General features: G+C 36.5%; 1 protein-coding gene and 2 long non-coding RNA genes across 18 annotated transcripts in view; 2 read left to right on the plus strand and 1 right to left on the minus strand.

The window, feature by feature from the left end:
• LOC127882103 (arylsulfatase I-like) overlaps positions 1-15497 on the plus strand; it is a 147414-nt gene that overhangs the window by 117066 nt on the left and 14851 nt on the right. For all 16 annotated transcript variants that reach the window (XM_052430543.1, XM_052430547.1, XM_052430549.1 and 13 more), the window contains 2 exons: positions 8345-8409; positions 8940-9041. In XM_052430543.1, coding sequence (XP_052286503.1) covers positions 8345-8409; positions 8940-9041 — 167 coding nt within the window. The remainder of the gene's footprint in view (positions 1-8344; positions 8410-8939; positions 9042-15497) is intronic.
• LOC127882113 (uncharacterized) lies at positions 573-3652 on the minus strand. The gene is made up of 3 exons (XR_008050411.1): positions 3534-3652; positions 1086-1186; positions 573-716 (listed from the first exon to the last, which is right to left on the minus strand). It is a non-coding gene; the product is annotated as an uncharacterized LOC127882113 (long non-coding RNA).
• LOC127882115 (uncharacterized) lies at positions 1715-2315 on the plus strand. The gene is made up of 2 exons (XR_008050413.1): positions 1715-2226; positions 2278-2315. It is a non-coding gene; the product is annotated as an uncharacterized LOC127882115 (long non-coding RNA).

Raw genomic sequence — 15497 nt, forward strand, 5'->3', positions numbered from 1 at the left:
AAGGCACAATATAAAACATAGAAGTAGAATTTTACATTTCTCTTATGACAAGTATACTTCCTTTCTCACATATGTTCATAAACACACACAATTACATGCACACACACATCACGCACAATTGTTCTAGAGTTTTTTCTCATAAATTTTAACGTTCAACAACTGTTCCTTATTAATTCTAGAACACTTTCAGTACGATTACAGAAGTTCAGTTCTAGTTGATGTGTTCCAGTATAATTCTAGAAAAGTTCCGAAGGTTAACTTCAAATATTTAAGTCTGAAACCAACTTTCTAGAAAACAAATTCCTATGCAGACAGCCAGTATTCAAGTACTGAGCATAGTTAATAATAATACATAACAAATTAACAACTGTTGTAAATTTGTTATTTATTATACTATGCTCAGTACTGTTGAACACAGACTTAATTCAATTATCCAAGTTGCTAATTCCTAAATTAAAAAAAACAACAAATAAATTAAGACAAAAAACAAACACAAAATACAATTCACAAAATAAATAACTGGTCTTTTTTATACAAAAAGTAACCAAAATAAAACATGTCACCAGCCACAGACTGCCAGGCTTAACACAGAGGCTAAAAATGTTTGTCCAAGTCTTCCACTGCCATTTTCCTTTTCTTCTGAGAATATTGAACACCAGTCACTGCCTCCAGGTCCTTTTTGGTATGAGGTACATTGTATACTGCTCACATGTGCTCTACAGAATAAAAAATCATAAAAATGTCTAAAGCAAAGAGTTATTTACATTCAAACTATAACAAGAGATTGCAAAGCAATATGGTCCCCTACCTGTTAAACTTCACAATTAAGTTTGTTAAATATATTGTTGCCATAGCAACCAGAATTCTTGCATTATAAACAACATGAAATAACGTGCAAAATGTCCTTATTGTCATCTGTTCATGTTTCAAGTTTCATGAAAAAATACTTAGAACTTTTAAAGTTATCCCAGGATCCAGAAAAGTGTAAATGACTTAGACTAATATATTGAATTCCAAAAAGACAAAATACTTTCATGTGGTTAACATTAAATAATTTATCTAGCCCAGGGCATGACAATATTTACCATGAATTTGTGGCCCTGTAAGTCCTCTAGGTAAATGCGCTTAAAGAGCCGCTTTGCTGTTGGATTATTTCCCTGCCAAACTCTGCAGTATCTTCCATCAACTGGTCAATGGTAATTAAAGCACATAATGAAAATGTATAGGGAACATAATTCATGAATTGTTTTAAATATTAAGTTGTTAAATAGTCTTTAGAAAGAGAACTAAAAACAAAGTGAATACATCGCAAAGCACTAAGCATAACTTAATTTGTTGGTATGATTAGTACAAATTTATTATTGCTATAATTAGAATGATGTGTTATTCTATTGGTATGAAAATGCACACTCAGATACCTAAAAACCAATTCCATTGGTTTAATTTTTTATTTACAAGCAAATACGTTGAATTGATATCCCCCGCCAACATGCTTCTGGACACATAAGTATTATATTTGACACTCAAACAAGCATTTTTTAAAGATGCAAAGGGCCATAACCCCGTTTTTAACAGATGGTGTACAATTCCATTTGGCGTGCATCATCCTCTTATCCATATATATACTCGAACCAGGTTTCAATGAAATCCGCCAAAGCCATACATGCCATACGTCCCGATCTCGGCGGGACAGTCCCGCTTTTGAGCCCTTTGTCCCGCCGTCCCGCCATGAGACGATTTGTCCCGACATTCGTAAAAAACGATGTAAGGTGTATAGGTTCCCAATAAAATTCGCTATTCAAGCTCTGTTTCGCTAACACTTAACACCGCTAATCCCTTTATTGCCCTCCAATTAACAATCCGATTCTACTTATCGTGTGTACCAGTGTTGTTTATGACACCTTATCAGCGATTTATCGGCTAATTATTGATTTCATCAGGCATTCACACCATGGTGGTCTTCAAGATAGTGGTCGCTTATTGCTATCGATAGTTTTATTATAATGAAATAAATGTTGAAAATGTGTTTATTTTGTATTTGTTTGAAACGGTTTACAAAACAATTGTTTTGTAAAATTAACGCTACGTCATAAATGAGTCTTTTACATTCAATGTTTAGTTCCAATATAGCGGGATATTCCGAATGTGCAATATACCAAAATCGCAACAAACAGTCCAATAAGTGATACCCATCCTGTCTAGTGTAATTGTAATAAAAACAACGAGGTGCTATGCATGACAGTTTGACCCTACTCCAATTAAGCTAAAAACAACGAGGTGCTATGCATGACAGTTTGACCCTACTCCAATTAAGCCGCGGCAATTGACAAGTAACAAACTGCGCATGGACACATGCTTAAAAAAACATCGCAACAAACAGTAAAAGAGTTACCCATCTCGTCTTGTGTTATTGTAATAAAAACAACGTGTTGTTATTCATGACAGTTTGACACTACCCCAATACAGCGCCTGACAATTCACAATTCAGTTTAATCTGTGTATATAGGAAGAAAACAAAATACGGAAATGTGTACGGCCGCGCATTCCGTGTGTAACTGATGTAACTGTTCGGTAGATAGTGTACTGTAACCCGTACTTTCAGTCAACTGGATAGCCTCCCCTGCGTTAATGTTTGCCATTGAAATTAATATAATGAGTATTGTTGTCGTAATGATCTAGATTTTGTACTCTTAAACAGATGAATATTATCTTCGTTGTTTGCTATTGTCTAATTTAATAAAACTGTTATTGTTATGTTTAAGATTTCATGCTTCATATCAGATGTTTTATGTCTTGAATAAAAGTATCAAGAGTTTTTGTTAGTACTATACTGACTATAGTAAACGTGGAATGATAGATCGTTTTAGGTGTCCTGCTTTTTGGTCAAATGTCCCGACAATTTTTTATGGAATGTCCCGCTTTGGACCTAAAAAATTATGGCATGTATGCCAAAGCACTTCCAGGAGATGGCCTTGGACACGCAAAAAGCATTTTTTCAAGATACAAAGGGCCATAACTCTGTTATTAACTAATGGTGTACAATGCCATTTGGCATGCATCATCCTCTTATCAATATACATACTCATACCAAGTTTCAGTGAAATCTGCCAAAGCACTTCCAAGATATGACTACGGACTGATGGAAAGACGGACAGACGGAAGGATGGAAGGACGAACAGACAACGCCAAAATAATATCCCTCCGCCTATGGCGGGGGATAATAATAAACATTAACACCATTAATGAGCATTGAGTGCTCAACATGCACAGTAAAAAACTTCCTTAGCCTGCAGTTCCATAACCTTGCATGATAAAATTCCGATACTACATTCAACGTTATTAATTTCTCCACATAGGTCTTATTACTTCCTTTTTCAAACTGCAAACTCCACTAAGTGAAAATTTGGGTGACAGCTGCTTTTAAACTAATATTTGCCATACTAAAACCTCAAATATCACATAAAAGGGTCTACAATAATGTCATAAGAAGATTAAATTTAAAGGAATATTTAGAAATAATAAAAATCACAAACCTTCAGTTGTTTTTCTATTCCTAGACAGACTGCTCAAACACTGTATGCATCACTCTTTAGCAATATTTCATGTCACTTTCCAAATGATATAAATACATAAGTATTTTAAGAAAGTGTTTAAATGGAAAAACTAATGACTCTTCTGTTTGTTAAATGTCTTTAACTTTATTTTAACAAGTTAAACCAGTACATTGTCCACCATGTTTCATGTTTCAATCTAACAGGTAAACTTTCTGTATTTGAATTCAGCCAATTAGAAAAGGCTGTTATATCTTATAACCAATAGATTTGCAGCAAACATACCCAACATCTGATGTAAAACATATGCTTGGCTTATCAGATAGATTGTTATTTGACAACCTGGACTGGCTGAGTTTGATATTGAGAAAAAACAGTGTGTATACCACTTGGACAGGGTTAAGGAATTTAAACTTGTTGAAATTGCTTTGAAAGTAACAACTACTCCTACTTCTGCAGAACTACTACTTTAATTACTACAGCATCAACAACACCACCACCAACAACAACAGCAACAATAACAGCAGCAACAGCAGCAACAACAGCAGCAGCAACAACAACAGCAGCAACAGCAGCAGCAACAACTGCTACTACAGCAACAACTGCTACTACTGCTACTTCTATTGCTACTACTATTGCTACAGAAACTGTTAAAGCTACTACTTCTACTACTACTACTACCACCACAACCTCTACTGATATAAAAAACACTACTGCTACTACATCAATTACTACAACAACAACACCTACTACAACAACAACAACAACTACTACTACTAATACAGCTACTACAACTACTACTACTACTGCTGCTGCTGCTGTTGCTACTATGAAGTCTATTTGGCTATTTGTATGTGTAAGGTGTTCTATATGTGTTCTTATTCCCCATAAGAACTTTTGTAGAACTTACTGGTTCTTAAAGCATTCTAGATGTGTTCTAGAACTACATTTTAAAACATTTTTAGATATTTTTAACCATATTTTGTCCTTGAAATGTTCTAAAAAGATTGTTGAAATTATTGGAACAGTTTCAGTCCTAAGCCATTTTCCACAAATGTTCTGGATTTATTCTAAAAAAACTGTTTTGGAACAAATCCAGAACATACGTTTTAGAACACAAATATGGAACAGTTCCAGAACTGTTCCAATTTCTAGAACAAATTTATAATTATCTTTATTGCATTTTCTTTTAAATACAAAATACATGATGCAAATAAATGCATACATGTATTAAACTACAAATACATTTCAGACAATCAGTGAAAATTTTCTAAGTTATTTTCCATTGATTTCCATCCAAGAAAATGTATAAGTTATTTTCCATAACGATTTCCGTTGAAAAAAATGGCTAAGTCCAACTTTCCATGGTGTTTTCCATACATTCCGTGGAAATGCATGGAATTTTAGTCAAGATTCCGTGGAATTCCATAACAGCTTCAGATGGAAAATTGGCAAGTGGATGGAATTCCATCAAATTCCATGGATTTCCATCGATTTCCGTAGAATTCCATAATATTTTCTATGGAATTCCATAGAAAAGTGCTAATGACTATGGCAGATCTACAGACGGGATTGGACGGTGTGTCGCGCGAAATAATTACGTCGATATCTCCAAGGTCAAGGTCACACTTTGAGTTCAAAGGTCAAAAATGGCCATAAATGAGCTTGTCCTGGCCATAACTATGTCATTCATTGTGAGATTTTAAAATCATTTGGCACATTTGTTCACCATCATGGGACGGTGTGTCCCACGAAAGAATCACGTCAATATCTCCAATGTCAAGGTCGCCACGACTAAAAATAGATTTAAAAAAAAAAAAAAACTTACAAAGGGGCTTAATTTTTTTTGGTCATTTCAAAAGTTCAGTTTGAGTTTTCTCCCTTTATCAGATTTTTTTTTCACAATGAAAACCTGGTTTTGTGCCAATTTTGTCCCTTGTTATTTTTAGCTCCACTGGCCAAAGGCCAGCGGGGCTTATGTCATGGTCCTGTGTCCGTCGTGTGTGCGTCAGTGCGTCCGTGCGTTAACTTTTTCTCTAAACATCATACTGGTCCAATTCTGATGAAATTTCTCAGGAATGATCATGTGGTGAACCTCTTACAAATTTGTTCAAATTATGCCCCTGGGGTCAAATTTGACCCTGCCCCGGGGAGTCAAAGAATTGAAAATTTGCTTATATAAGGCCTATTTTGTGCAAACTTTATAAATCTTCGTGTCAATAACCATTGGGCGTAGGGCTACCAAATTTAGTATGTAGTGACATCTTATAGTCCTCTACCAGGTTTTTTCAAATTATGCCCCTGAGGTCAAATTTGACCCTGCCCCGTGGGGTTAAAAAATTGAACATTTCCTTATATAAGGCCTATTTTGTGCAAACTTTAAAAATCTTCTTGTCCATAACCGTATGGCATAGGGCTACCAAATTTGGTATGTAATGACATCTTATAGTCCTCTACCAAGTTTGTTCAAATTAAGCCCCTGGGATCAAATTTGACTGTTCCCCAGGGGTCACAAAATTGAACATATGCTTAAATTGGGCCCATTTTGTGCAAACTTTAAAAATCTTCTCGTCCATAACCATTGGGCCTATTTCTACCAAATTCGGTAGGTAGTGACATATAATAGTTCTCTACTTAGTTTGTTCAAATTATGCCCCTGGGAACAAATTTGACCTTGCCCCAGGGGTCACAAAAATGAACATATGCTTAAATAAGGCCCATTGTGTGCAAACTTTAAAAATCTTCTTGTTCTTAATTATAGAGCCTATTGGTATGTAGTGATATCTAATAGTCCTCTACCAAATTTGTTCAAATTATTCCCCTGGGCTCAAATTTGACCCGGCCCCGGGGGTCACAAAACTGAGCATATGACGTTTACCAGTGGAGATTACTGCGGCCGTTTGGCTATGACCAACAAAATTATCAACATCTTGTAAACATGAGATAAAACCCTTTCATTTAGTGCCATTTTAGGTCAGATGCTGACTGCTTACAAAGGCATTGAAGTAAGAACATGTGTTATGAATGTTTTTCTTACAAACTGAAAAAAGTTGGGTTTTATTTAAATATGTCAAGTGACCATATATCCCGATGAAAAAATTTTGGATGACATGTTAATTTCATGTCTTTTTTGTAGTGTTTAAACCAGTTTAATAATATATTATTGATTTAAAAAAACACAACTTCCATGAACATAATTTTTTCAAGAAAAGTCAATATAAGATACTGCACGGTAAACTCAAACTCTGTATCCAAGAGAAGGTGTTGAAATTAATGAAGTGCAATATTCTTAACTATCGTATACAAATGTATGCTGCTTTTTAATAACTAATGATTCATTGTTCCATTTGTGAATCGTGACTCATGAATTGTGGATATGATTGTCAATTGCTCAACAATCCATATATATTTCTAACCATTTTATAAATTTCTTAATATAAGTTATGAATTGATCTTAGAAGTCAAATGTATTACTTAATTAAATACATTTATAAATATAAAGAAATAATCTTTAGATTATCATAATATTCTCAGGCCTGTTGGTCTTAGGGATGTGTAGGTTGATGAGCGATTTCTCCTTTTATCACAATTATTTCTACCCTACCTGATCATTTCCTTCATATTCCATTTTAATTTAATTGACGTCTGCAACCTCTTTCAAATTGGGAAAGTCCCAAATGTGTCGTTTGGTAAAGGGTTAAGGCATTTTGATTCCTATGGGTCTTGTGAATCTGTTTCAAATCAAATGCGTAGATTTGATCTTCAGCATCTAAAAATATGTGAAATAGAAAGAACGACAATATCTTTTGGAGAGATCAATGTACCTACGTTATAAGCAAAGGACTTGTGCAACAATTCCTGGGCTTTTAAGTCTGTTTAGTTAACACGGTACTAACTTATTCCATATATAAAAATGCTCACCCTTCCAACTTCCAAGTCACATGCTTGAGTACATTTCAACCCATGCGCATTGCACGTTTTTTTCGCAAAGAAAAAACAGTGGAGCGATACAGGGCCATCATGGCCCTCTTGTTTCTTTCATACTTATTTCAAGTGTCATCCTTACTATCATTAATCATCAAGTGTGACATTGGCCTCCTTTGTAGAAATAATGAAAATTATAAAAACTATAATTAAAATAGAGATGATAATACATAACAATTATAAATGCAATTATTGAAAATATTGATAATAAAAATAGCGTCTTGATAATGCTTATGATGATAATGATGATGATGATAATGATGATGATGATGATTTTTTTCACAATATTATTTTCATTCTGCCATTTAATTTTGTCCCCTTCCGGTTTCACCGGAGGGGACTTATGGTTTACGCTCTGTCCATCAGTCTGTCACACTTTTCTGACTCCTGCGATAACTTTAAAAATTCTTCATCTTTTTTTTAATGAAACTTGAAACATGGTTAGATGGCAATATGGATATTAATTATGCATGTCATTTCATTTTGTTCCTATGTAAAAAATTATGGTTGCTATGGCAACAAATAGACTAGAAATACTGCTGAAAATGGTGGTTTTCTGGATCCTGCGATAACTTTAAAAGTTCTACATATTGTTTCATGAAACTTGAAACATGGATAGATGGCATTATGGACATTATGCACGTCATTTCATTTTGTTCTTGCGTCAAAAATTCTGGTTGCTATTGCAACACATAATTATATTTTAAAAAATCTGACAATGGTGGAATTTCTGACAATGGTGGAGCTGGTAGGGGACATATTTTGCTTGGCAATAGTTTTGTATTACCCTGATTCTTGTTTCTTTTCAGAGGGATTTTTGGATTTTCGTGATGGTTACAATGTTGTGTGGGACCAAGCTGGACAATACTCAACAGTAGGGGCTACACATTACTTTCTTGTTAATTAGCACTTCTATTCTTTTAATAGTCCAAGCTATACTACATTAATTCATCAATTGCTTGGTGTCTGCTTCTGCCTAATGCTACTAAGTCAAAGGTAAGTGTCACATCAAGGTCAAAGGTCAAAAATTGGTCTTGAGCAAATACATCAGTTTGAAATAATTTTGCAGTTTGTACATGAGTATGAAGGTCAAGGCCAATATTTAAGATAAGAGGTTCAAAGAAAAGTCAATTGAGACTGTCCAATCTTAAACTTTGACTTTTTTTTAAATGGTGACACACAACACACTGCGGACTTCTACAGGCGAGCTAAATTGGGTATTCATCGCCTAGTTTCAATGAATGATTTAATAATTTGTTGGACAAATTTAGTAAATGTTTTTTAAAATAATTTTTTAGCCTCTGTACATGTAAAACATGTGTCTTGAAATAAGACTTATAAATCTCAAACATTGAACATTGCTGTAGAAGTGTAAGGGTGCTTTTTACCTTACCATTTTTCCAGCATTTATATGCAGAGAAGGCGGAGTCAATCATATCAAAACACAATGTCTGCCAGCCATTGTTTCTCTACCTTCCCTACCAAAGTGTGCATGAACCATTGCAGGTAAGTGTCATGGTTTCTCTACCTTTCCTACCAGATTGTTCATGAACCATTGCAGGTTAGTGCCATTATTTCTCTATCTTCCCTACCAGAGTGTGCATGAACCATTGCAGGTTAGTGCCATTGTTTCTCTACCTACCCTACCAGAGTGTGCATGAACCATTGCAGGTTAGTACCATTGTTTCTCTACCTTCCCTACCAGTGTGTACGTGAACCATTGCAGGTTAGTTCCATTGTTTCTCTACCTTCCCTACCATAGTGTACATGAAGTATTGCAGGTTAGTGCCATTGTTTATCTACCTTCCCTACCATAGTGTACATGAAGTATTGCAGGTTAGTGCCATTGTTTATCTACCTTCCCTACCATAGTGTACATGAACCATTGCAGGTTAGTGCCATTGTTTCTCTACCTTCCCTACCATAGTGTACATGAAGTATTGCAGGTAAGTGCCATTGTTTCTCTACCTTCCCTACCAGAGTGTACATGAACCATAGATGGTTAGTGCCATTGTTTCTCTACCTTCCCTACCAGAGTGTGCATGAAGCATCGCAGGTTAGTGCCATTGTTTCTCTACCTTCCCTACCAGAGTGTGCATGAACCATTGAAGGTTAGTGCCATTGTTTATCTACCTTCCATACCAGAGTGTACATGAACCATTGAAGGTTAGTGCCATTGTTTATCTACCTTCCATACCAGAGTGTACATGAACCATTTTAGGTTAGTGCCATTGTTTATCTACCTTCCCTACCAGAGTGTACATGAACCATAGCAGGTTAGTGCCATTGTTTCTCTACCTTCCCTACCAGAGTGTACATGAACCATAGATGGTTAGTGCCATTGTTTCTCTACCTTCCCTACCAGAGTGTACATGAACCATTGAAGGTTAGTGCCATTGTTTATCTACCTTCCATACCAGAGTGTACATGAACCATTTTAGGTTAGTGCCATTGTTTATCTACCTTCCCTACCAGAGTGTACATGGACCATTGCAGGTTAGTGCCATTGTTTCCCTACCTTCCCTACCAGAGTGTACATGAACCATAGATGGTTAGTGCCATTGTTTCTCTACCTTCCCTACCAGAGTGTGCATGAAGCATCGCAGGTTAGTGCCATTGTTTATCTACCTTCCATACCAGAGTGTACATGAACCATTGCAGGTTAGTGCCATTGTTTCTCTACCTTCCCTACCAGAGTGTACATGAACCATTGCAGGTTAGTGCCATTGTTTCTTTACCTTCCCTACCAGAGTGTACATGAACCATTGCAGGTTAGTGCCATTGTTTCTCTACCTTTCCTACCAGAGTGTACATGAACCATTGAAGGTTAATGCCATTGTTTATCTACCTTCCATACCAGAGTGTACATGAACCATTTCAGGTTAGTGCCATTGTTTATCTACCTTCCCTACCAGAGTGTACATGAACCATTTCAGGTTAGTGCCATTGTTTATCTACCTTCCCTACCAGAGTGTACATGAACCATAGCAGGTTAGTGCCATTGTTTCTTTACCTTCCCTACCAGAGTGTACATGAACCATTGCAGGTTAGTGCCATTGTTTCTCTACCTTCCCTACCAGAGTGTACATGAACCATTTCAGGTTAGTGCCATTGTTTATCTACCTTCCCTACCAGAGTGTACATGAACCATTGCAGGTTAGTGCCATTGTTTCTCTACCTTCCCTACCAGAGTGTACATGAACCATAGCAGGTTAGTGCCATTGTTTCTCTACCTTCCCTACCAGAGTTTACATGAACCATTGCAGGTTAGTGCCATTGTTTCTCTACCTTCCCTACCATAGTGTACATGAAGTATTGCAGGTTAGTGCCATTGTTTCTCTACCTTCCCTACCAGAGTGTACATGAAGTATTGCAGGTTAGTGCCATTGTTTCTCTACCTTCCCTACCAGAGTGTACATGAACCATTGCAGGTTAGTGCCATTGTTTCTCTACCTTCTCTACCAGAGTGTGCATGAACCATTGCAGGTTAGTGCCATTATTTCTCTATCTTCCCTTCCAGAGTGTGCATGAACCATTGCAGGTTAGTGCCATTGTTTCTCTACCTTCCCTACCAGAGTGTACATGAACCATAGCAGGTTAGTGCCATTGTTTCTCTACCTTCTCTACCAGAGTGTGCATGAACCATTGCAGGTTAGTGCCATTGTTTCTCTACCTTCTCTACCAGAGTGTGCATGAACCATTGCAGGTTAGTGCCATTGTTTCTCTACCTTCCCTAGCAGAGTGAACATGAACCATTGCAGGTTAGTGCCATTGTTTCTCTACCTTCCCTACCATAGTGTACATGAAGTAATGCAGGTTAGTGCCATTGTTTCTCTACCTTCCCTACCAGAGTGTGCATGAACCATTGCAGGCTAGTGTCATTGTTTCTCTACCTTCCCTACCAGAGTGTGCATGAACCATTGCAGGCTAGTGTCATTGTTTCTCTACCTTCCCTACCATAGTGTACATGAAGTAATGCAGGTTAGTGCCATTGTTTCTCTACCTTCCCTACCAGAGTGTGCATGAACCATTGCAGGTTAGTGCCATTGTTTCTCTACCTTCCCTACCAGAGTGTGCATGAAGCATCGCAGGTTAGATCCATTGTTTCTCTACCTTCCCTACCAGAGTGTGCATGAACCATTGCAGGCTAGTGTCATTGTTTCTCTATCTTCCCTACCAGAGTGTGCATGAAGCATCGCAGGTTAGTGCCATTGTTTCTCTACCTTCCCTACCAGAGTGTGCATGAACCATTGCAGGTTAGTGCCATTGTTTCTCTACCTTCCTTACCAGAGTGTGCATGAACCATTGCAGGTTAGTGCCATTGTTTCACTAACTTCCCTACAAGAGTTTAAATGAACTATTGCTGATTAGTGGCATGTTTCTCTACCTTACCTACTAGATGTACATGAAAAATTGCAGGTTAGTGTCATTGGTTATCTACCTTTCTTACCAGAGTATGCATGAAGCATTGCAGGTTAGTGCCATTGTTTCTCTCTCTTCGGTATCAGAGTTTGCATGAACCATTGCAGGTAAGTTGCATTGTTTCTCTCTCTTCTGTACCAGAGTGTGCATGAACCATTGCAGGTTAGTGGCAATGTTTCTCTACCTGCCTCATCAGAGTTTGCATGAACCATTGCAGGTTACTGCCATTGTTTCTCTACCTACCCTACCAGAGTGTGCATGAACCATTGCAGGTTAGTGCCATTGTTTCTCTACCTTCCCTACCAGAGTGTGCATGAACCATTGCAGGTTATTGATGCTAGTAGAATTAGTTTTAAAGGGAATTTCTACTTTTTTTTGTGTAAATTTAGAATATAATATTTGATGATTATACTGAAGAATCTACTATAAAAGATCAAATTCTGTTATGATATTTACTTGTCAAATACTTGTTACAAGTAAATGTGTTCCTGTCATAATCAAAATAGAATATAAAATCATTTTTTTTCTAATTAAAAGAAGGGTATTTGCATGGAATGGAACATAGTATCATTCAGATCCAAATCTTAATCCTCTTACAGTTTGATTCTTTATACTTAAAAACTGCTAAGTATTTATAGTGTAATGTAAAAGACACTTATAACCCAAAATGTTCCTTTAAAGTGTTTGCGTGGTTATAATTTTATCAATGTTCATTAATGGTTATCGATTAATTAAACATTATAAGATTCTTTTTTAATACTTTTTTGAATAATTATTTCTTATATATTTTCACGTAATAAGACCTATAAAGTACATTATTAAAAAAAATAAAGTTAGGAATTTACACTGACATTTTTGAAATTTTTCTTACATATGAAAATTTGTTGTTATTCATAAAAATAATTCAATACATCCTAAATTGACTAATTTATACTTGCGTCTGTTCAAATTTTCAGACTAACAATTACATGTATATTTTTTCTTACCATATATGTGCCATTTATATGCCCCCGGTAGGGTGGCATATAGCAGTTAAACTGTCAGTCAGTCAGTCAGTTTTTATGTCAGTCAGTCAGTATGTCAGTCTGTCAGTCAGTATGTCAGTCCGTCTGTCCGAAAACTTTAATTGCCACAATTTGTTCAATATTGAACATAGCAACTTGATATTTGGCATACATGTGCACCTCATGGAGCTCCACATTTTGAGTGGTGAAAGGTGAAGGTCAAGGTCATCCTTCAAGGTCAAATGTCAAATATATGGCCTCTGTCCGTCCGTCCGAACTCTTTAACATTGGCCATAACTTTTTCAATATTCAAGATAGCAACTTGGTATTTGGCATTCATGCATGTGTATCTCATGGAGCTGAACATATTGAGTGGCGAAATGTGAAGGTCAAGGTCATCCTTCAAAGTCAAATGTCAAATATATGGCGTCTGTCTGTCCGTCCGAAAACTTTAACATTGGCCATAACTTTTTCAATATTGAAAATAGCAACTTGATATTTTGCATTCATGTGTATCACATGGAGCTGCACATTTTGAGTAGTGAAAAGTGAAGGTCAAGGTCATCCATCAAGGTCAAATGTCAAATATATGGCGTCTGTCCGTCAGTCCGAAAACTTTAACATTGGCCATCACTTTTTCAATATTGAAGATAGCAACTTGATATATGGAATGCATGTGTATCTCATGGAGCTGCACATTTTGAAAGGTGAAAGGTCAATGTCATCCTTCAAGGACAAAGGTCAAATATATTGCATCTATCCGTCTGTCTGAAAACTTTAACTTACGCCATAACTTTTTCATGCCCCTAAGGGTGGCATGTAGTTTTTGAACTGTCCGTCTTTCTTTTTGTCAGTCAGACTGTCTGTCCCTTCGTCAGTCCGTCCATCTGTCCATCCGAAAACTTTAACATTGCCCATAACTTTTGCAATATTGCAGAAAGAAACTTGATATTTAGCATGAATGTGTATCTCATAGAGCTGCACATTTTGAGTGGTGAAAGGTTAAGGTCAAGGTCATCCTTCAAGGTGAAAGGTCAAATTTTGCAATATCGAAGATAGAAACTTGATATTTGGAATGCATGTGTATCTCATGGAGCTGCACATTTTGAAAGGTGAAAGGTCAATGTCATTCTTCAAGGTCAAAGGTCACATACATTGCATCTGTCCGTCTGTCCGAAAACTTTAACTTTCGCCATAACTTTTTTATGCCCCTAAAGGTGGCATGTAGTTTTTGACCTTACCCTCTTTCTGTTTGTCAGTCAGACTGTCTGTCCCTTCGTCAGTCCGTCCATCCGTCCGTCCAAAAACTTTAACATTGCCCATAACTTTTGCAATATTGCAGATAGCAACTTGATAGTTGGCATGAATGTGTATCTCATAGAGCTGCACATTTTGAGTGGTGAAAGGTTAAGGTCAAGGTCATCCTTCAAGGTGAAAGGTCAAAGGTCAAATTTTGCAATATTGAAGATAGAAACTTGATATTTGGAATGCATGTGTATCTCATGGAGCTGCACATTTTGAGTGGTGAAAGGTCAAGGTCATCCTTTAAGGTCAAGGTCAAAGATCAAAATTTGAAATATTGAAGATAGCAAGTTGGTATTTGGCATTCATGCATATTTCATGGAGCTGCACATTTTGAGTGGTGAAAGGTCAAGGTCATCCTTGCTCAAGGTCAAATTTTGCAATATTGAAGATAGCAACTCGATATTTGGCATGCACGCGTATCTCATAGAGCTGCACATTTTGAGTGGTAAAAGGTAAAAGGTCAAATTTTGCAATATTGAAGATATCAACTCGATATTTGGCATGCATGCGTATCACATGGAGCTGCACATTTTGAATGGTGAAAGGTCAAAGTCAAGGTCATCCTTCAAGGTCAAAGGTCAAAATTATGCAATACTGAAGATAGCGACTTGATATTTGGCATGCATTAGTATCTCATGGAGCTGCACATTTTGAGTGGTGAAAATTCAAGGTCAAGCTCAAAGGTCAAATTTTGCAATATGAAAGATAGCAACTCGATATTTGGCATGCATGCGTATCTCATGGAGCTGCACATTTTGAGTGGTGAAAGGTCAAGGTCATCCTTCAAGGTCAAGGTCAAAGGTCAAATTTTGCAATGTTGAAGATAGCATCTCCATATTTGGCATGCATGCGTATCTCATGGAGCTGCACATTTTGAGTGGTGAAAGATAAAGGTCATCTTTCAAGGTCAAAGGTAAAATATATGGCTTCAAAGCGGCGCAGTAGGGGGCATTGTGTTTCATGAACACAGCTCTTGTTACCGATATATTTGATTGAAAGGTAATTTTTAATATATAGAAGCACCTAATTAAAACAAAAATTAGTTTAATATCACATTGACTTATTTTGCCTTTATAGCACCATTTAATTACATAAGTTGGCCAGAGACAATGCATCCAACAAAAACACCCAAAATGTCAGAGTATTTTTCTAAAAACTGATTAAAAAATAGGCACACAATTTTGAAAATTTAATTGTTTATATTTGTTATTTAGCTGATTCAGTCTTGTTG

Source organism: Dreissena polymorpha, chromosome 5 (genome assembly GCF_020536995.1).
Source record: "Dreissena polymorpha isolate Duluth1 chromosome 5, UMN_Dpol_1.0, whole genome shotgun sequence".
Lineage (NCBI taxonomy): Eukaryota > Metazoa > Mollusca > Bivalvia > Myida > Dreissenidae > Dreissena > Dreissena polymorpha.